This window comes from Phocoena phocoena, chromosome X (assembly GCF_963924675.1).
Source record: "Phocoena phocoena chromosome X, mPhoPho1.1, whole genome shotgun sequence".
In the NCBI taxonomy this organism is placed as follows: Eukaryota; Metazoa; Chordata; class Mammalia; order Artiodactyla; family Phocoenidae; genus Phocoena; species Phocoena phocoena.
The window spans coordinates 16,026,805-16,049,555 of record NC_089240.1 but is presented as its reverse complement, the minus strand read 5'-3'; the positions used below and the strand labels follow the sequence as shown (position 1 = coordinate 16,049,555).

At 42.1% G+C, this 22,751-nt stretch overlaps 1 protein-coding gene across 1 annotated transcript in view; it reads left to right on the top strand.

Moving 5' to 3' along the window:
- The window catches only part of MAP3K15 (mitogen-activated protein kinase kinase kinase 15), a 147,793-nt gene that overhangs the window by 101,969 nt on the left and 23,073 nt on the right, over positions 1-22,751 (top strand). Inside the window, 8 exon segments of the mRNA XM_065900522.1 lie at positions 497-604; positions 8,854-8,903; positions 11,118-11,213; positions 15,204-15,291; positions 16,928-17,061; positions 19,304-19,431; positions 21,415-21,545; positions 21,761-21,866. Coding sequence (XP_065756594.1) covers positions 497-604; positions 8,854-8,903; positions 11,118-11,213; positions 15,204-15,291; positions 16,928-17,061; positions 19,304-19,431; positions 21,415-21,545; positions 21,761-21,866 — 841 coding nt within the window.

Sequence of the window (22,751 nt, the reverse complement as noted above, 5' to 3'; positions counted from 1 at the left end):
CTCCCTCCCTCCCTCCCTCCCCCAGCAAAATAAAATATGACTGATGGACTGTCATCTCACTCTTCATCCTCTTGCATTTTTTGCAGACTTGAGTACCTACCTGTGGATCCTCAAGTTTACTTCCTAATTTCTCTCAAAAAGTGTAGCCTTCCTCTTTCTTCTCTGTGACGTCCTCAGGCAAGCCTTTCTTGGCCCCTCTGTCTAAAGAAGTGTCCCCCACCCCTTCCTCACCATTATTCTGCCTTATTTTCTTCAGAGGTCTGTATGTTACCTTACTGCATATCCTTATCTGTTAGTTATACTATCTGCCCCATCAGAGCATAGACCTCCCATAGGGAAGGGATTGTGGGCCGCCGTATCCACCGGTCCTAGAGCAGGGTTGCTGCATAGTAGGTACACGTAGAGGATCTGCGGAGTCCAGAGCTTCCCACTTCCTCACTGGGCAAGATAACCTATGTGGCATGTTCCCACGCGTTACAGAAATCTGTTCTTTTAGGTTCTGGTGATGGAACCAACCAAAGTCTACCAGCCTTCGTATGTCTCTATAAACAGTGAAGCTGAGGAGAGGACAGTTTCTCTGTGGCACGTCTCACCCATGGAAATGGTAAGAAAACAATCATAGACAGCTCTCTCTTTATTTTGTACTATTTAATGAAAAATTCAGTTTTCAAGTAGGAGAGTCAACTATACTGTAGTACTTGAAAGAACAGGCACCCATGCCTAACTTCTGAGTTACAGGACTATATGAGAGAGTGTAATCACAGATGGAGGAGAGGAAGCAGGGTTTTCCAAATATATATATTTGTATTATACGTATAGCTATGTGTGTATATACATAGGTGTATATATACGTGTGTGTGTGTGTATATATGTATTTATATATGAATGAATATAAACTTGTGGAAAAAAATGAGTTAAACCGTGAAGGAAGTGGATAAGGAATAAAGTGAAAGTGCCTCCAAATCCCCCAAACTTGGTGTGTATTCCCATCACCAATGATTTGATGGATGTCCATCTATACCTTTCTCTAAGCTCAGTTATATATGTATAATGTGTGTATACATATATCCATTATATATATAATATACATATATATAGGGGGAAGAAGCATTTTCATTAATGAGATCATATGGTGAGATTTGTTATTTTGCAGCTTACTCTTTTTAAACGATCCATACCTCACGGACAGTTTTTCATATAGCACACACTGATCCACCCGGTTTTTAAAATGTGATATTCCCTATACTCCCATATCATGGTGGTGCATTTCCGGGTATGGATGAGCCATAATCTATTTTACCACTTTCCTGCTAATGCACATTTAGGTTTCAGTTTTGCATTCTAGCTGATGGTAAATACGCCATTGCACATCCTGGTGGTTACACCATACCACGCGCGTGTAGATGTTTCAGGAGCAAAGAGTCCCAGAATTGGACCTGCTGGCTTCAAGACTACATATGTTTGAAATTCGATAGCTACTGTCAAATTCGTATCATTCTAATTTATACTCACACCAGCGATATAGGAGTGGAAACATTTTCATTGCCCGTTAAAGATATTACGCAAATGCTGGGCCAGGCCTCATGTTTTGTGGTAACAGCTATATTTTCATCTGTATTTGTCTAAAGTACTTCATCAGATTTTTTCTTTAATAAAATATTTTGTAGTAATAAAAAAGAGGTAGCACCTTTGACAAGTACATTAGGTCTATTTGCTATGTCTGTGTTTTCATGGAGTGTGGGGAGAGTTCTGCCATCAACTTGGCAAAGAAGGATTTTTTCCCCCCTGGAAACAAGAGTGTGAGCAATTATGTCTTAATCAGGTAAAAATAAGCAATATCTTCAAAAATAAAATACAACATCAGAGAATAAGGAGAGGTTCAGAATCATATTGGAAAATTTTTATCAGAAATAGTCATGATACAACAGCTTTCCGTTGTTCAATGGGTATAAAGTTTCAGTTATGCTAGATAAATAGGTCATAGAGAGCTGCTGTACAGCACAGTGCCTATAGTCAACAGTATGGGATTGTGCACTTCACATTTGTTAAGAGGGTAAATATCATATTTGTTCTTACCACACACACAAATAAAAGCAAAACCCAAGGGACACAAGGACACTTTGGGAGGTGTTGGATATATCTAGTACCTTGATTGCGGTGATGGTATCACAAGTGTTGGCATATGTCCAAGCTCATCAAATTATGTACATTAAATAGGTGCAGTTCTTTCTATATCAGTTATACTTCAATACAGGTACATATGAAAAATATATAGTCATGAATGATATTTCAAGTTGCCTTAGTCTGCTTGAGCTGCTGTAACAGAATACCACAGACTGGGTGGCTTAAACCGGTGGTCCCCAACCTTTTTGGCACTGGGGACCGGTTTTATGGAAGGCAGTTTTTCCACAGACCTGGGGGGCGGAGGGGATGATTCAGGCGGTAATGTGAGCGATGGGGAGCGGCAGATGAAGCTTCGCTCGCTCGCTCGCTCGCCCGCCCGCCCTCCGCTCATCTCCTGCTGTGCAGCTGGATTCCTAACAGGCTGCAGACCGGTACTGGTCCACAGCCCAGGGTTTGGGGACCCCTGGCTCAAACAACAGAAATTTATTTCTCACAGTCCTGGAGGCTGGAAAGTCTGAGATCAGGGTGCCAGCATGGTCAGGTTCTGGTGAGAACCCTCTTTCTCGTTTGCAGATGGTGGTCTTCTTGCCCTGTTCTTACATACTGGAAAGAGAGATAGAGAACTCTCTCCTGTCTCTTCTTATATAGGGCACTAATCCCATCTTGAGGGCTCCACCCTGGTAACCTAATCACCTCTCAAAGGCCACCATCTCCAAATACCATCACACTGGGGGTTAGGGCTCCAACATATGAATTTGTGGAGACACAAACATTAAGTCTGTAACACAAATGTAAGCCAGTAACCTTGTCTAATATTTAACAGCGAAGCAACCTTCTTCTCATTGATAAGAGAGTCAGTAGCCATTTGTGAAGATGAGCTGCCGTAATGTGCTGGGGTATTTTTCCTGCACTGTGTGCTTTAAATATTTGAGCAAAATAGAAGGAGCTAGAATAAGATACATACATGATGTTCATACAGATATATCTCATTTGAAGCATGCATGTATCTTCTATTAAATTTGCCTCTTTGTTTTTTTTAACCTTTTAAGTATAACACACAGAGAAAAGTGCATAACTCATAAATGTACAATTTGATGGATTTTTTTATCAAGTGAACACATCTAAGTAACCAGTGCAACCCAGGGAAGAGAACATCAGCAGGCCCCACCCCCCAAAGCCCTACTTATGTTCCCCCCTCCAGGTACCACTGCCACGAAGCGCCCTGTCCTCAGTGTTCAGATTCTTGTACTAGAGGCCAACCTTGCTTACATTCTTTGTGTCATTGATGCCACTGTGATGCAAGAGAATTTTCAAAATTCTGATCTGTAACCTCACTATTCCATTGATAGATATAACAAAACACCTCATTTAAAAATTTTTTTAAATTGATCTATGTCATCTCGTTTTTTTCATATTTCTTTTTTTATATAAACATTTATTTTTTTGGCTGTGTTGGGTCTTCGTTTCTGTGCGAGGGCTTTCTCTAGTTGCAGTGAGCAGGGGCCTCTCACTATCTCGGCCTCTCTTGTTGCGGAGCACAGGCTCCAGACACGCAGGCTCAGTAGTTGTGGCTCAAGGGCCCAGCTGCTCTGCAGCATGTGGGATCTTCCCAGACCAGGGCTCGAACCTGTGTCCCCTGCATTGGCAGGCAGACTCTCAACCACTGCGCCACCAGGGAAGCCCCATCATTTTAAAATTTTTATTGGGGTATAGTTGATTTACAATGTTGTGTTAGTTTCAGGTGTACAGCAAAGTGAATCTGTTATACATATATCCACTCTTTTTTAGATTCTTTTCCCATATAGGCCATTATGAAGTATTGAGTAGAGTTCCCTGTGCTATATAGTAGGTCCTTATTAGTTATCCATTTTATATATAGTAGTGGGTATGTGTCAATCCCAATCTCCCAATTTATCCCTCCCCCCCTTACCCCCCGGTAACCATAAGTTTATTTTTTACATCTGTAACTCTATTTCTGTTTTGTAGATAAGTTCATTTGTAGCCTTTTTTTTTTTTTTTAGATTCCACATGTAAGCAATACCATATATTTGTCTTTCTCTGTCTGACTTACTTCACTCAGTATGACAGTCTCTAGGTCCATCCATGTTGCTGCAAATGGCATTATTTTGTTCATTTTATGGCTGAGTAATATTCCATTGTGTATATGTACCAAATCTTCTTTATCTATTCCTCTGTTGATGGACATTTAGGTTGCTTCCATGTCCTGGCTACTGTAAATAGTGCTGCAGTGAACATTGGGATGCATGTGTCTTTTTGAATTATGGTTTTCTCAGGGTATATGCCCAGTAGTGGGATTGCTGGGTCGTATGGTAGTTCTGTTTTTAGTTTTATAAGGAACCTCCATACTGTTCTCCATAGTGGCTGTATCAGTTTACATTCCCACCAACAGTGCAAGAGAGTTCCCTTTTCTCCACACCCTTTCCAGCATTTATTGTTTGTAGATTTTTTGATGATGGCCATTCTGACTGGTGTGAACACCTCATATTTTGACAAGTAGTTGTGGAAAAAACTGATCCTATTAAAGTGACTCTTCATACTTTTAGAGCAAAATGGTTTTGTTCTCATGGAATTCTATAAATTTATAATGGTTGCAGGTCTTTAATGGGAATTTCCATCGGTACATATAGTATCTCACTAGTTGTAAATGTGTTACTTTGTGTATATAGTCTGTAATAAGAAATAGAAAGAACTATATAAGCAGCAAATGCTAGTTTTCCTTGACTGAGGAAATGTTTTGCACAGTGCTTGGTAGTTGTCAGAGCAAGTGTCTGAGAGAAAGATAAATTGCCTTTTTTTCTTTGAGAGGAAGGCTTTGCTTTTGCCTTCATTTACATTTTAAAAATTCTGCAGGTTGTGGAAGCAAGCAGATTAGCCTGGAGTGAAATGATAACTTCTCTGCACAGACTTGCAGTTCTTCCCGGTGTGCTGTGGTGGTGGGAAGCAATCACACAGGCACATGTTCACCTGCGGACAGCGCCGCTGTAACATTAGATTAAGGTCTGCTTCATCAGCCAGGGATTCAGAAACGTACGCTGGTCAGTGTTTAACCACCAGCTCTCCAGGGGATATGGGAGCAGAGGGCCGATATGTAGTGTTTACTGATTTCTGTGGTGTAAATACTCCCGTCATGGCCAGTTTCACGCAAGCAACATCAGGTCACCGAGCACAGGGTTAGGAAGAGATGTGCACAACTGGCCTCCCAAGCTGGTGCGAGCTCGCCCAGCACAGCGATGCGGGGAGGCTGCACAGAGCAGGCGCAAATGCAGTGTTTCTCCCTCAGGTTCTCGTGGGCCCCAAAGTCACCAACAGGTGCACTGTGGCCACCATTGCTATCCATACGGGTAGGGCTGCTGGTTTTGGAAAGCTCTTTGGGAGGTGCCTTTTATGCTTATATTAGCGACTGGAACATCTCACACAAAAAGTCTGTGCTTTTAACAGCAACCAAAAAAAAAAGTCTATGCTTTTAACACAAAAATCCCCCCTCCCTGAAAGTCCGCATCCTGGGGGTTAGGAGGGCAGAGGCTGAGTCAGCACCTAGGGGATCCTGAAGGAGTCCCCTCCCTCTAACTTCCCGGCCCATTTCTCCAGAGTCCACCTCGGCTCTGCTTCCAATGCACTGTTACTGGGGGCTTCTGGCACTGTGGAAAGCTAAAATCTTGAATCTGTTTCCTCATCATGATTTGGTGAAATATCCCCTCTCAGGAAAGATTAGAATGCTGCCTTACAGGAGGCTCGGGACAGGAGGAGAACAGTCACAGCTTTCCTGATTGACCCGCCAGGACACCACCAGATAGCTCATGAAAAACTCCCCTTGCGGACACAGGAGAGCACAGACTTCACGGTTCCATTTGTATGATATTCCAGAGCAGGCAACACTCCCCACAGTGGGACAAGTCAGAATAGCAGTTGCCTTTGGGTCGACAGGAGTGACTGGGAACAGGGGATCTGAGGGAGTCTTCTGGGCTGCTGCTGATGTTCTGTCTCTTGGTTTAGATGCTGGTTACAGTGGCTTTTCATTTTGTGGAAATTGATTGAGATGATCACTGTAGCCTTTTCTGAATGTATGCCGTATTTCAGCTTAAAAGTTTAGTAATGATTTAAAAGACACTTGTAGTGGCCCTCTTGATAGTCCCCAATCATTATTGGATCCTGTGACTTTGCAGATAAAACTCAAAGTCTTTTATTAAGTGTCGAGCCCCTATATAACCCTGTCCTCCTTCTCCCTCCTTCTCTTCTCCCTCCCCGACCCTCAGCCCCAGCCAGACCTTCATCTGTCATCTCACAGTTCCCTGAGCTGGCCCTGCAGGAGTTCACATCTGCACTTTTGTTCTCATCCTTCTTCCTCCCTGGAATTCGTTCTTCCAATTACCCAAGTCCTAACTTTTGCAGAGGTATCTCTAACCACCCTTTCCCGCCTCCCGTCCTTCCATTGAATGTCTGTTCGCTACCCAGTTGTCTGCATAATGTGCAAAGTACATCCTATCGCTTATTTATCCGTTTTCCAAAGTGTCTCCCCAGCTGGTCTGCAAGCCCATGCACGACTTCTGTATTTTTTTATCTGTAGGACCTATGAAGTAGGAACCCCCACCCAATGCCTATTGATTATGATGTAAAGGGAAAGCGGAGGGGAGCTCCGTGTGGTTTACTTCTTTTTTAAAAAAATTTTTTAGATCTAATTTTATTAATTTTTTTGGCCTCACCACACAGCATGTAGGATCTTAGTTCCCTGACCAAGGATCAAACCCGTGCCCCCTGCAGTGGAAGTGCAGAGTCTTAACCACTGGACTGCCAGGGAAGTCCCTCCATGTGGTTTACTTCTTAACCAGTAAAGTTAACTTCCTCCCAAATCGAGAAGTTCCCTAAAGGTACCCTAGAGTAAACCTACTTGAAAACTTGTGTGGTTGAGCTTTCTATATACATACAGCCTCTTTCAGGCTCTCTCGAATCTGCCCTCATTGATATTTCTGTACCTGAATCCAAAGCAGACTCCCGTTCTCCACCACTACCCTCTTTCAGTGACTTGGAACACATCCCTCCTCTGAAATACACTCAGTCTTTCTATAAAGATGGGTCTGATGTGATAGCTTTCATGTTTTCATCCACTTTTATCTTTCACAGCTCTCAGTGATTCTCACACAGAGGGGAGGCTTAAAGTCCTGATGATGGCCTCCAAAGGCCTGCGTGATCTCCCTAACCTTCTCTCCCACTCCCCCTTCACTCACTCCACTCCCATCTCACTCCCCTCCTTGCTGGTCCCCAAACATGCAAAGCACACTGCTGCCTCAGGGCCTTTGCACTTGCTGTTTCCTCTGCCTGGAACTGGTCCCCCAGTTATCTGCATGGCTCACTCCCTCACCCCCTTTAGCTTTCTGCTTGAAAACTCATGACTTCCTGCACCACCTTAATGCTCTTTGCTGTGTTATTTGTGTTCATAGCACTTTTCACCCTCCACCATGCTCTTCACTTACTATTTGATTTATTACCTATCTTCCCTCACTCGATTGTAAGCCCCATGAGGGCAGGGGTTTTGTCATTCTCTGTCATGTCCCTGCTGGTATGTTGCCTAGTGCATAATAGGTGTTGTATCAACATGCCTGGATGGATCCTCTCCCATTGGGAACGATCCTCCCAACTGTGCCTGTTGTCATTGCTCCAGGATGGCAGGAAACTTGTCACCCAATCACTTGTGGCTGTTCTCCTGAGCCATATGCTCAGTTATTTGGCTCTCACACTTCTCTGGGAGGCTTAGCTGGTCATTTATGGCATTCCTCAGGCTAACCGAATGTATTTTCTTATTTAAAATTATTCTCTGTCGTTGTAATGTATTGGTATTGTAGCCTATGGCCCTTCTAAAACTGGGAATTCAGACACTCCTTGTGAGGCTTAGCTTTGTTCATAGTTTAAGGGAAAGGGATGGTGGTGGAGGGAGAGGACAGAGTTATATATGTATTTTTAAAGTGCATCTTGTACAGATTGAAATCCCAGTTAGTCTTTGTATTAGTTCTTGGTAGGCCAGACGCTAAAACAAACATCCCCCAAATATCAGTTTATCTATGATGATAAAAGTTCATCTGTATCTCATGTCATGTCCAGGTTGGCAGGGTCCGCATTCCATCTGGTAGTGGATGGGGAAAGAGAATGTAGAGGACAGGATTGCCGTGGAGGTTTCTAATGAGCCAAGCCCACAGGTGGAGCACATCACTCTTGTTCACAACCCATTGGTCAGAACTCCATCAAATGACCCCACCTAACTGCACAGGAGGCTGGGAAATGTAGTCCAGTTATGTGCCCAGGGAGAAAAAGAAATGAAGATTGATGAACACTGACTGGTGTCTGCCACATTCTTGCCTCTCCAAACATTTTTGTGGGTCATTCAAGTTGGGTGGGCTGTTCCCAAACTCATCTTAGAGTTTTCTTGATACGTTGACAGAAGGTGAAAGGCTGCTCACTGTGTATGTACTGTATGCCTGTTGTTTCTATTTCATATTTAGATCATTTGTTCTAAACTGGATAAGAGATACAAATGAATTTTTACAATAGGTTAGAAAATGTTTCTGGTGTTCCAAGTTATGCGAAATATCTTGCTTTAACCGCTAAATTCTATTGAAAGTAAAAAATAGCAGAAGCGATTGACCATAGAATGAAAGCAAAAATGATTCTTTGCATGGAAAACATCAAACCACTGACTTTTGTCCTTGATACCTGCAGAAACAAATTCATGAATGGAATTTTACAGCCTCTTCCATTAGAGGAATAAGGTAAGAACATAAGAGAAGATGTAATTATTGTTTTAATACAAATAATGATGTTGTTTTTATCACTTTGTTTCTACTTATTTATAGTACGTGGTGTTCTCATTTTTAGCAGAATCCAAAACAGACTATTTTCTCTCTTGTTGCCCTGCCCGAGCTTGTTCATCACGTGCTGCTAGTAAGGCTTCTCAGCTTGTTATAGCAGAGTAGCTGTTTTTGTATCCAACAGACGAAACTCTCTTGTCTGAACCTTTTTTTTTTTTTTTTTTGCTGTATGCGGGCCTCTCACTGTTGTGGCCTCTCCCGTTTCGGAGCACAGGCTCCGGACGCGCAGGCCCAGCGGCCATGGCTCACGGGCCCAGCCGCTCCGCGGCATGTGGGATCCTCCCGGACCGGGGCACGAACCCATGTCCCCTGCATCGGCAGGCAGACTCTCAACCACTGCGCCACCAGGGAAGCCCCCTCAAACTTTTTTAAAACAAGAAGTTATGTGTGTAGAAAGAGAAAGTGTTTCTTCTTTGAGCCAATGATGTTCAGGTGCTCAGGGACCCCCAGAACTGAAGCTGGGAGTTACTTGGTAATGATACTTGGCTGGGATCTCCTGGGCAGAGTAATGGAGCCAAGGGCATTGTTACTGGCAGGTGAGTAAGGTGGTGTATTCCCAGGAGAGGTCTGCCACTTGCTATTTGGTTCAGGAGCACTGACCATTTGGGCCTGAATTGTGTGGCTGCTCTCTGAGTCCGACCCTGCCAGCACACCCAAGGGTGGGAGGAACTCTGGAGTAGATATGAGTTCTAATCCCTCTTTTGCTGTTTGACCTTGAGCAAATCATTCAACCTCTCCAGGTCTCAGTATCTTCATAGTTTCCATCATATTAAGGGCTTGGACTAGGACTCTTATGTCTTTTCTCTGATTCTCAGACCACAGGCCAATGAATGAATCCCTGTTACCCCCAGATGCAGCATGATCCTTTCCTAGACACATCAGTGTTTAAATTGGAGTAATGTTTACATCACTTTTAAAGGGAGAGAAATCATTTAAGAACAGAGTAGCATATTTGAATAATACTGCTTAGAAAATATAAGATAATTCAGAAGGTGTTAAACATTTTCAAACATGTACTACCCAGAAACTAAGTTGTATGGTAACATGTAGTCAAGAACCTTCTGTTTGTACCTTCTCATAGAGATACCTCTTGCTGCCATTTGAGCCATCAACAGAGATGTGCAAAGGGCCTGGGGTGAATCAGACCCTGGAACCAATGTGACATGAAGAGCATGTGTTGAACATTCCCAAGGCTATCCAACTAACTGTGGTAGTTCCTTTAAAGATTGGTTTTGAAAAGTTACTCATGTATAAGCTAGTTTTAATTCATTTTAAATCACCCTGTACTTCTGCTGTTTCAACTCGTAATTTGTCATGTAATCCATAACATGTAAGGAATGGTCAAAGAAGCTGTAATCTCAGGAAGAGACGACTTAGAAAGGGCAAGATAAAGTGGCTTCATTTGTTCGAAGGGCTCATCATAGAATCTAGCCTTTTGCATAGTGCTACCTGGCAAAATGAGGGCCATTGCGTAGGCTTTGGCACAGTGCAGGTAAAGAACTTTGTAGCAGTGAAATCCATCAGGAGATGGAATCTGATGATTTTCTGGCACTGGATATTCCAGGCAAACTGAATATTGCCTGTTCAAGGAGCTGTAGAGTCAGATCCAGGCCTTTGGTGGGGATGGATCAGATAACATTTAAAGGCCTTTCTTGAGCTAAAATGCCATGTTTATTTCCACTTCCCTTGTGTGGCCACAAATACTGTGTCCTAATATTTTTCAAGTCTAGAAATTCCTTTGATATCACAATAAATTATTTCACAACTACCTTTTTAATGACCTTATAAACCCTTGAAGACAGAAACCATATTTTATTCCCATTCCTGCTGCCCATACACTTTGCTTAACGTTGAATATATAGTAAGTTCTTGATACATATTAAAGTCTGTTGATGAATACAAACTCAAACATCAGCAAGATAAATGCCCCTCCTATTTAAATTTCATAGAGAAATAGAAGTCACTTTGGTGGACGGGGGATATTTGTTAAAACATTAATGAAAGTTTCAAATTTGTAAGATGGAAGAAAAGCTGTTCCTAGATTTTTCTCAAAAAAATTAAATTGATATCCAAATTTATATATAATAGGCATTCTTATGTTTTGAAATTTTGCAGCATATCCAAGTTTGATGAACGGTGTTGTTTTCTTTACGTCCATGATAATTCTGATGACTTTCAAATCTACTTTTCCACCGAAGACCAGTGCAGTAGGTGAGTTTTGATCTGATTCAGGTATTTTCAGTCTAATTATGGTGAATCACTTTTAAAGGGTCTTTGTCGTGAAAGATATTTAATTGCTATACTGCGTTTCCTGAAGTTTTAACTTACGGAAAATTTTTCCAGGTTTATTGAGATATAACTCACATACCATGCAATTTGCTCATTTTTAAGTATAGAACTCAATCTTTTTGTTTTTATTATATTCACAGTTTTGCAGCCATCACCACAATGTAATTTTAGATTATTTTCATCACTCCCAAAAGAAACACAGTATCCCTTAACAGTCACTCCCCATTTTCTCTCAACCTAACCCCACCCCCCCAATCCCAGTCCTCTGCAACCACTGAATCTACTTTCTGTCTTTACGAATTTGCCTGTTCTTGACATTTCATATATATAGAATCATACAATATATGGTCTTTTGTGACTCGTTTCCTCCATTTATCATAATGTTTTCAAGTGTCATCCATGTTGTAACATGTATCAGAATTTCAGTCCTTTTTGTGGCTGAACAGTATTCCATTGTATGGATATATTTGATTTGTCCATCATTTGAAAGGCACTTGGTTTGTTTTCACTTTCTGGCTATTGTGAATAATGCTGCCATAAACATTCACATGCAAGTTTTTGTGTGAACTTATGTTTTAATTTCTCTTGGAGCCAAATAACTGGGTCTTAGGATAATTCTTTATTTAACTTTGAGGAACGGCCAGACTGTTTTCCCAATTTGCATTCCCATCAGCCATGTATGAGGGTTCCAGTTTCTCCACGTCCTCGCAATACTTGTTACCGTCCGTCCTTTTTTTTTTTTTTTTTTTTTTTTTGCAGTACGCGGGCCTCTCACTGTTGTGGCCTCTCCCGTTGCGGAGCACAGGCTCCAGACGCGCAGCCTCAGCGGCCATGGCTCACGGGCCCAGCCGCTCCGCGGCATGTGGGAGCTTCCCAGACCGGGGCACGAACCCGTGTCCCCTGCATCGGCAGGCGGACTCTCAACCACTGCGCCACCAGGGAAGCCCTCACTTGTGCTTTTGATGTCATATCTAAGAAGGCTTTGCCTAACCCAAGGTTTTCTCTGGTGTTTTTTTCTTCAGAGTTTTATAGTTTTAGCTCTTATATTTAGGGCTCTGATCCATTTTGAGTTTTGTTGGTTTTTTTTTTTAATGGTCTGAGGTAGAGGGTCCAACTTCCTTCTTCTGCATGTGGAAATGTGGTTGTCTCAGCACCATTTGTTGAAAAGACTATTTTTTCTCTCATAGAATGGTCTTGGCACTTTTTTAGAAAATCAGTTGACCATAAATGTAAGCATTTATTTCTGGACTTTCACTTCTATTCCATTGAGCTGTATGTCCATCCTTTATGCTATTACCACATTTTCTTGATAACTGTAGTATTGTACTAAGCTGTAAAATCAGGAAATGTGAGTCTTCCAACTTGGTTCTTGTTTTTCATAACTGTTTTGACTATTGCAGGTGCTTCCATGTCCCTGTGAATCTTAGGATCAGCTAGTCAGTTTCTTCAGAAAAGGCCGCTAGGGTTTTGGCAGGGATTGCTTTGTATTTGCAGATCAATTTGAGAGGCTTTGCCATCCTTACCATATTAAGTCTCCCGTCCCATGAACATATCTTTCTATTTGTTTAGGTCTTCTTTAATGTCTTTCAACAATTTTTGGAGTTTCAATGTACAAGTCTTATACTTTTTTGTTAAATATATATGTGTTTTATTCTTTTGGTTGCTGTTCTAAGTGGAGTTGTTTTCTTAATTGCATTTTCAGATTGTTCATTGCTGGTGTGTAGAAATACACTCGATTTTTGTATATTGAGCCTGCAAACTGGCACTCATTTATTAGTTCTAATAGTTTTTATTGAATTCCTTAGGATGTTCTATATACAAGATCATGTCATCTGCAGATAGAGATAGGTATAGTTCTCCCTTTGCAAACCGGGTGTCTTTCTTTCTTTTTCTTGCCTAATTGTCCTGACTAGACTACAGTATAATGTTGAGTAGAAGTGGCGAGAGCAGACATCCTTGTCTTGTTCCCGATCTCAGGAGGAAAGCGTCTAGTCTTACACCATTAAGCATGATGTTACTGGTAGGTTTTTCATGGATAACCTTTATCAGGTCGAGGAAGATTCCTTTATTCGTAGTTTGTTGAGAGAGTTTGTATCATGTAATTTGAGAACATTTTAATTTAGTGCGTCTCAGACAATCATTATCACACATAGTTAGAAATCAGACTGAATATCAGACCAGGGCACCCTTGGGCCACAATCTTCAATTTTAGAGTTGGGAAATGCTGCCAAATATGAAGCAGAACATCCCTTTACTACAGAGTTTACCTTCTGACTCTCATTCTGTCCTCAGTGCCTTTTCTTGCCATACATTTAAATAAGTTTTTAATTGAGGTGTAATATACAGACGAGTGTATTAAGTATATCAGCACCCCAGAAGGTGCCTTGTGCCCCTTCCCAGTCATTAAACCCGCTCCTAATGTAACTATTTTGATTTCTATCACCAGTGGTTAGTTTTGCCTGTTCTTAAACTTCAAATAAATAGACTCATAAAGTATGTACTCTTTTATTTCTCACTTATTTCTCTTAAAATAATATCTATGAGATTCAGCCGTGTTGTATTAGTTCATTCTTTTTTTCGCTGTGTAGTGTTCCATTGTGTGAATGTGTATGACGATTTATCTGTTCTATCAAACATTTGGATTGTTTCCAGTTTGGGGCCATTATGAATAAAACTGCTATGAACCCTCTTGTGCATGCCTTTTGGTGAACATATTCTTTGATTTCTGCACCGTATGTACCTAGGAATGGAGTTAGTAGGTTGTGGGATAGGTTTATATTCAGCTTTGGTTGATACCAAGCTAGTTGTATCAATTTACACTTCCAACAGCAACATATGAGAGTTCCAGTTGCTCCACATTCTGAACAACAATTGACACTGTCTTTTAAATTTTAGTTATTCTGTTGCGTCCATACCACATGTCTCCTAAGAAGCTTGACTGTTGCGTGTCCCAGCTTTCAAAAATTAGAAGAAGCAGAGGTGGGATGGGTTAGAGAAAAGAACATCCTAGTGTTTTTTGGAAATTATCTTAAAGTATGCAGTATTCTTCCCTGCCACCTTAAGAGAGAATACTGAATACAAATCTTATGAGTCAAGTCACTTGTATGCAAATAAACAACTACACAAGTCTAGGGAGTGGCTGATGTGGCCCAGCAGCTTTTGTGAGAAATATTTATGGGTTATAGTTGATATTAAGCTTAGTCTATGTCAACAGAACGATGAGGCCGTCTTACACATTTCCTTCTCACCTCTCCCCTTATACAAGACCTTATTTCTCACTAAGAGCTAGAGTGCTGGCAACTTGGGAGGTGATGGTCCCACTATCCTTAGCACTAATTCGATCACCCCTGGAACACTGGTCCCGGGACCAGACTTGACAAATAATACAGGGACACCTTTGAAGAATTACAAGTTAGTGAAGTGACTCACAAACAAGTCCTGGGGGAAGCGTTGAGGGGACAAGAAGGAAAAACTTATAGGGATAGAATAAAGTTATGTACATTTCTAATGGGCAGTTATGTAGAAAGGGACTAATTCTAAGCAGTCTATGGATGAGACCCACATAAAAGAAGTCTTAGTTCAATATAAGTGAGGCATTTCTCATTGAGTTCGCCAAAGAATGAGCTGCCTTGTGAGGTAATGAGTTCTCTGTCACTGGGGGTGTTCACGCATCAATTAGCCAGCCAGTTGGTGGTGATATTGTATAGAGGGGATTCAAGTATCATATGGGTATTTGAACTAGATTAGATAACCAGTACACTACCATGTCAAATCAAGGGAGTGGAGTGATTGTTCCATAACTTGTAAAAGCTTGGTTTATTTAATCACAGTTTAATGTAGTAAGGCCAAGTTAGAGGAGAGGAATAGGAGTGATCATAATTAGCGGCATCTTTGTGACATTTGGTGTTCTAGGTTTTGCTCTTTGGTCAGAGAGATGACAACCAATGGAGTGGGCAGTACAGTGAAGCTGGAGGGAGAGACCGATGGGGATACCTTAGAGGTGAGTCACAGAAGACCTAGAACATGGAAAAAGTTATTTATTGTGTCTTTGATGCTTTAAGAAAATGTCCCTTTTTTTGTGTGAAAGTTCTTTATGTGTATATTTTTAAATACTCATTAAGGAACGAGCTAGCCATCACTATTCATGACTGTCAGAGATTAAATTTAATGCATCTCTATAGAAAAATCGCATTACTTTGGCATCCTGTCAACCAGAATGTGTAAGAAAAATTTGACATGGACTAGACTAGAGTTCCCTTTTGTGTACAACTGGTGGAAAAGCTTTTTCTATGCTAATTAATAATGTTTGTGAAACTACAAGAGAAAGAGTTGGGCAAATAGAAGCAGACTTTTTCATTTATGCCTAAAATGACTTTAGTTATATCTAAAGTCATTTAGATATAACTAAATGCATGTAATATATTAAGTATGATAATATGAAGAAATTAATATTAAGAAGAAATTAATGTTAAGAAGAAATTAATATTAATTTCTTAATATTAAGAAAGGGTCATCATAAGCTCTTTTGGACAGCACAGTGGTAGTCCACAGATGACTACACCACGACGCACATGTTTAAATCTTGCGCAGTTATTATGACTTGCCACTAATTCAGGTCCTTGTAATTTAGTGAGATTTTGCTATACTTTCAAGTGGGCTGAAATTAATTTTTTGAGATTTCTTACAGAAAATATCAAAGGGATTCATTTTAATAATTGAGTCAGGTACTCGAACTCTTAGCTTAGAATCAAAGTTGTAGAAACGAACTGAGTGATGCACTTTGAAGGTGGGAGATAAAAGCCTGTTATGAAGCAGGCGGATGTCTGGTTAAATCAGACAGTGATGAGAGCCACTAGTAACCTTAATTGTCGTGAGCATCCCTGGAAGTGGATGGGAAGGGAAACGTCCACATGCACACGCGTTCTGTGCACTTCTGTAAGCAGGTATAGGGGGCATAGAAAATAACAGCAAGAATCCCTTGCTGCCTCTGCTTTAAATAAATATTGCTCAGTCTAGAGTTACATTTCTTTTAATCATTGAGAAGAACCAACTGGAATGCAGCTGTACAATTTTTGATGATAAGATTGGGGGAATTAAAAGAGCAATACTCATTACAGGTGGAACTTTGCAGTATGTGTTTAATGCTAGATCTGTACCTCTAAAAGCAGGAGTGGGGCAGCATGTGTACTTTCTATTAAGACAATTTTAGTTTTATTTACCTTCAGTTCTTTTCTGGGCTATAGAAGGTGGTTGCTTTCCTGGCAAGTTGATAAGGGATCATGTTAGAGGGCACCTATTTGGGGTACTTGACGTGCTTAGAAGCAGTTTTAAATTGCAGCATCAAAGTGAGGGGAGTTCTCCAAAAGGTGAGCCCACTAAGTTACATATGAGCCGTATTTGTAAATTTCTTGCGTTCTATTTCATAAAATCATGTTATGAATATATGAGTAACTGACAACTCTACCCCTTAAAAGCAATTATTTAATGAAAAGTATATAACCCAAGAAATGTGACCTGCCTGGTACTCAAATAATGTTATTCATAAATTTTTAAAAAATTGCAGGACCATGTGTGGGCTTTTATAGGGTTTCTCCACCACAACCTGTGTGCTTTTTTATCTTGTTGCTTTTCCTTAGTATGAGTATGACCACGATGCGAATGGTGAGAGAGTGGTGCTGGGGAAGGGCACACATGGGATCGAGTATGCCGGCAGAGATCTGAGCAATCAAGTGCGAATAGCCATCAAAGAAATTCCAGAGAGAGACAGCAGGCAAGTCAGGGCAGGCCTTCCGCCTTCTACAGTTGCCACCTCCATACCCCAACTCCCGTGCCCACCACTGATGGTGCATAATGAAAGCATTATGTCATCAAAAAAATTTGTAATTCTCTCCTAATAAGGGTGATCTGTTTTTGTGCTCTGCATATTATAAATAGATGGAGAAAATGGAACAACTTCACTTAGAGGCATGTGGATTGCAGAGTCACGTTTTAAAAGAAGACTGTAGTTTTATTTCCACCCATCAGGAGGAAATAAAGTTTTACATTTTTACATAGGTGTTTGTTTGCAAATATTTAAAAATATGACTCAATGCTTTAATTCACATTGTAACAATTTGAAATGGCTATTATTTATTCAGATGTATCATTACAGAAAATTAAATGTGGTCAAGAAAATTTTAGTTTTTTGCTATACAGACTATTTTATTAATACCCTACCCTTCAACCTCACCCATAGATTTTGGACTGTTGTTTTTTAAACCACAAGTACTACCAATTTATTTCTCCTACACTTTTTTAAGAGTCTAACTAAAGGTTTATTCCTTTTTGAATTCATACCCCTCCTAATTCTAAACAAGAACGTGTTGACTGTCACGTGTTTTTGTAGAGAAGCTACATATACAGTAATGGCCACAGTATAAGAAGTAATAGCTCCGTGCTCCACCGGCGTGCTCAGACCACATCTGCAGAGTTGCCTTCAGGGCTGGACACTGATGGCTGTGTGCAAACGGCCCTCCATCCAGGTGGTCAGTGAATTATTAACGATGGATTACAAGTTATTTCTAGCAGCTGTAAGACCCTTTGTCATTCATTCGTTCATCCGTTCACTTGTTCATCTATTCATTTTTAATGGGATTGTGTGTTACGACATTTGAATTATAAAGCAGGGTCTGAAATGAACTCATCCAACTTCTTCCAAGGCTAAGAAGGTTAAATGACTTCTCCGAGGACGTGAAGAAACAAGACTAGGATCCAGTCTCTTGAATTCCTCTTCCAGTGTTCTGTCTCTTATTCTCATGATGGATAAGGCATTGCAGTTGTTTGTTGGGGGAAAATTGCTGGCTTGAACCACCTCCTTCAATTGGTTGTGTTAGTCGTTTCAGCTCTTCACTGCTGATGGTCGTTCCTGGGATTTTAGAGCTGGAAGGGACCTTAGAGACTGTTTTGTCCCATTCCCTAAATTTACAGGCTGAAGTTAGGATATTGGGCACCTTCTCTGTGCCAGATTCTGGGCTGGCACTGGAGACTGAAAGGGAAGTAGGATACTGTCCTAATGTTAGGGTGTGCCCAGTTTGGTAGAGCCAAGTGACAAGTGCCATAATACAGAGGTTCACAGAGTGTTTGTAGAGCATAGGAGTGGAATGAATTGCTCTTCTTGGTTGAGTTGTGGCAAGTTTGAGAAGATAAATCATCTTTGAGCCGGCCTGTGAGGGATGAGCAGGAGTTCGTCTGGCAGAAAAGGAGGCCAGAGCATTCTGTGCTGAGGGGAAGCAGAGCTGTTAAGCACAGAGTGTACCGAGAGAAGAAAAAATTGTGTGTTGTGACTCGACTGTAGGATGTAGGGCAGTGGGGGGGGGGGGGGGCGGCTCTTGAGATGAGGCAAACATTTTTAAAGATGTAGTCTGACCTGAGTTTGAAAGTCCTTGTGTGCCATGTTAAGCAATGTGGTCTTTATGTGGACTTTAGGATGGGAAGTGATGTGATGGGGTGTGTGTTTTAGGAAGGGGAAATAGGGTGGCCAGGGGAGAATAGACTGAAGAGGCCAGAGGCTGAGGCTGGGAGGTCCATTAGGTGGCTGTTGCTGTAGTCTTGAATGAGTCTGCGGAATGAGACTAGAAGGCAGCTGAGGACAGAACCTTCTGGAACAGCTCCCTTCATGGGGGAGCAGAGGAAGAGAGGCTGTTGAGAGAGGCAAAGGATGGTTGGAGAGTTCAAGCCCTATCGATAGCCATAGTAACAGCAGCAGCCATTCACTGGGTACTTGCCACACACCAGGCACTCCACTGGGTGCCTGAGAAACTTGACACACTTCGGCCCCCGGCAGCCCTGAGTGCTTCGTATTATTATCCCCTGTTCTACAGATGGGAAGCTGAATAGTCTCATGGGAGCCAAGGGAGAGAACATTCCCACAAAGAAGGGATGGCCAGCAGCAGGGCAGGTACTGGTGAGGTGTGATATACGGACCCCAAGCTCAGGGATTTGGCAGGTGACACTGGCTTTGTTTTTCTCACCAGTTACTCTCAGCCGCTGCATGAGGAGATCGCCCCGCACAAGAACCTCGAGCACCGCGATATTGTTCAGTACCTGGACTCTGTTTCCGAGGACGGCTACATTAAGATATTTATGGAGCAGGTGCCTGGGGGTGAGTAGTCACTGGTCTTCTGGTCTCATACCCTGAAAATCACTGATGAAAATATAATATGAACATCGTTATTCATCCTGCCGTTAAAAAGTGACAGACATTTGAGGTGTGGGAGACCATTTGTTTCCCAGAGGAGTTGGATACGGATTTTCCAGTGTCACATAAACAGTCTATTCCTGGTCTGGTAATTCAATCATCAGATATTCATTGAGGATCTACTGAGTGCCAGCTGCTGGGCTGAGCACTAGAGACATAGAGATGAATAAAGCATAGTCTCTGGCCTTGAGGCCTTCACAGTCTAGGAGTTGAAATATGCTTTGGAGAAGAGGAAACGGAGGTGTTTTTAAATGACATTGCAAAATAACATGTTGACAGTGAAATTGAATACCAGTGCTTTATCCACAAGATCCCCAAAGGCAGACAGTAGAGTGCGAGGGTGGGAGTTCCTCAGGTCTGGAGCCAGCCATCTAGTTTGGTTTTTGTTTGTTTGTTTGTTTGTTTTTAATATTTATTTATTTATTTATTTGGCTGTGCTGGGTCTTAGTTGCGGCAGGCAGGCTCCTTAGTTGTGGCATGCGTACTCTTAGTTGAGGCATGCATGTGGGATCTAGTTCCCCGACCAGAGATCGAACCCGGGCCCCCTGCATTGGGAGCGCAGAGTCTTAACCACTGTGCCACCAGGGAAGACCCCAGCCATCTAGTTTGAGCTGGTCCCTCCATCTGCAAGCTGTGACCTCAGTTTTCTGACTGAATAAATGAATTTTAAAATTGGATTATTATTAAGTACTGTCATAGTTAGAATCGTAATAATTATTGGAGTCATAATGACACTATCTCAGTGGCTTGTTGGCTGGGGCAAGTGAGATAATGTTTGTAAAGCTCTCAGAAAGGTGCCAGGCAGAGAGCAAGAACTCAGTAAGTGCTCATTTTAAGAAAATAATGGTAAAATGAATAGTAATCTGAATGCAAATATAAACACTTGAGTTAGAAATCTGTATTCATCCGTTCTTTCAACTCATAGTTACTAAGAGCCTGCCATTACATTAAAAACCTAACTATATGTCTTAAGAGTCAGGCAATGTGCTAGATTTTGATGACGTACAGTGTCTTCTTCCCTCAGATTGCTCATAGTCTAGCAGAAAATACTGATTTGCGTTCCAGACGTGAGGTCTTGAGGATGACCACAGAGCTGGAGATAGATGTGCACCTTCCCTTTTACAGATGGGGAAACTGAGGCCTAGCAAGGTCCCATAGCACTGTGTAAGGGCGACTATCTGATGCTGAGGGCCTGGACAATAGTCTCTGAAACACAGGGTCAGAAGGCAGTGAAGGGAGGTTTTCTTCTGGCCCCAAAGTTCAATGTTCAATAGTATAATTGGGGTCGGGGGTGGGTGGGTGGGTGTTAAGACCATCCTGCCCCTGGGACCTGGCATTAGGAGCTTCTCACAGTGAGGACAGAGAGCCCCAGCCTCCTCTGATTCGGGTCCCTGTCTCCCTTAAGGGCCCCTCACTCTGCTCCTGTCCACCTCTGATTTCAGGGTGAGGTAGAAAACGTGGCTTTGACCCAAGCCCAATGGCTGAGACGCTCGTGCAGCATGTGCAGTGTCAGGCCAGCCCTTCAGAGTTCAGAGAGCGCTGTCGCGCTCTCTTCCTGATTCTGTGTAGCTGAACAGAGCTAAGCCCGAAGGTGGCCTGGCTGAGTTTCGGGGATCACAAGGGGTTCCTTTCCACCCTACACCTCTGGGCAGGCTGATGTGCTGGTTCACGCCCCGTCCCTTCTCTGACTATGCTGCTTGCGCATCTGGGAAACAGGCAACAGAGAGGGAGGAAAGGTGTTGCATTTAGCCCAGATACAGTGATGTGGGCGCGAGTGCTCACATTAGGTTAGAAACGTCAGTTCACTTTATTTCCCTGAACCCTTATAATTGACTCTTCATCGCCCTGATGAGTTTTTTTTTTTTTTTTTACTGTGTCCATTTCCAGGAAGCCTTTCGGCTCTTTTGCGATCAAAATGGGGGCCGATGAAGGAGCCCACCATCAAGCTCTACACCAAGCAAATCCTGGAAGGCCTCAAGTATCTCCACGAAAGCCAGATTGTGCACAGAGACATAAAGGTACTTGCTTGTCTGAGCCAATGAGATTTTACTTTGCATCTCAGATCACATGAGCTGCTGGAGTGTCTGCAGGTGGACCAGCTCACGGAGGGGAGAGGATTGAGCAGAGTCTGGTCTTCCTAGAGACACATGACCATTTCTTAAGGTCCAAGTCTGTTTTACATTAGTTTGTTTAAATCTTTCTTTAAGCATTTGATGTTCTTCCTTTTCTGAAGGGCGATAACGTTCTGGTGAATACCTATAGTGGAGTGGTGAAAATCTCCGATTTCGGCACCTCTAAACGTCTTGCAGGAGTGAATCCACGTACAGAGACTTTTGCCGGTAAGCAGACAGAGCTTGGCGTGGGGTCGCCGTCCTGGGGTTAGGCTTGCTGCAACTGCAGTCCTTTGGAAGTTACTCACCAAGCACCTGTGTACACGGTGGACAACTGGTAGTTGAAGTGGACGGTGTATTGTCCCCAACTTCAAAGTGTTTGAACTCTGTCATAGTGATGCACTTAGCTATTTGTGGCAACGAGATTGCCTTACTTTCTTCCTTGTCTTCCGAGGTCGAGTAGGTGCTGCGCTCTGCTTGAGGTTTTCCGAGGGTTTCTAACCAGTCAGCAAAGTGGCAGCATCTCTTCTAAGTTAGTAGCACGTTATTCAGAATCGCGGGTAATTCTGAATAACAGTACCCCTCAGGCAACCTATTAGAACATTTTATTGGTCTTTTGTAAAAATAGCCTGTTACTTTAGGGAGTTCTGGTACCTCGTGCTTTAATATGATTATGTTTCCAAGAGAGGCTGATTCTTTTAGGGTATTCTAAGATGGGTTTGGTATTCTAAGTGGGTTTGAGCAATTGAATTTTCTTTTCCATGTGTCGGTGATGGAATCATGTATGTGTTGAGAGGGACTGGATTCAGAGAGTGGAATAAAATTGCCAGCTAGCTTTCCATGTACACGACCAACGAGTAGAATGATGCTCAGAAGCCACCTATGGCTTTTTGTAATTCCCATTCAAAAGCAAAACAGAAACTTTGATCCTTGGAGAGAAGTACTGATTTTGACTAAGTAAAGGTTTGTGCTCCCCCTAGGGTGTAATGAAAGCATCACAAAGATCTTGCTTGATGGAATTACGAAACAGCACTTATCATATTATAGCTCCGATGTAAGTTATAAAAGACAGATGATTGTTTTCTATCCCTATAACACCAAACTATAGAGTGG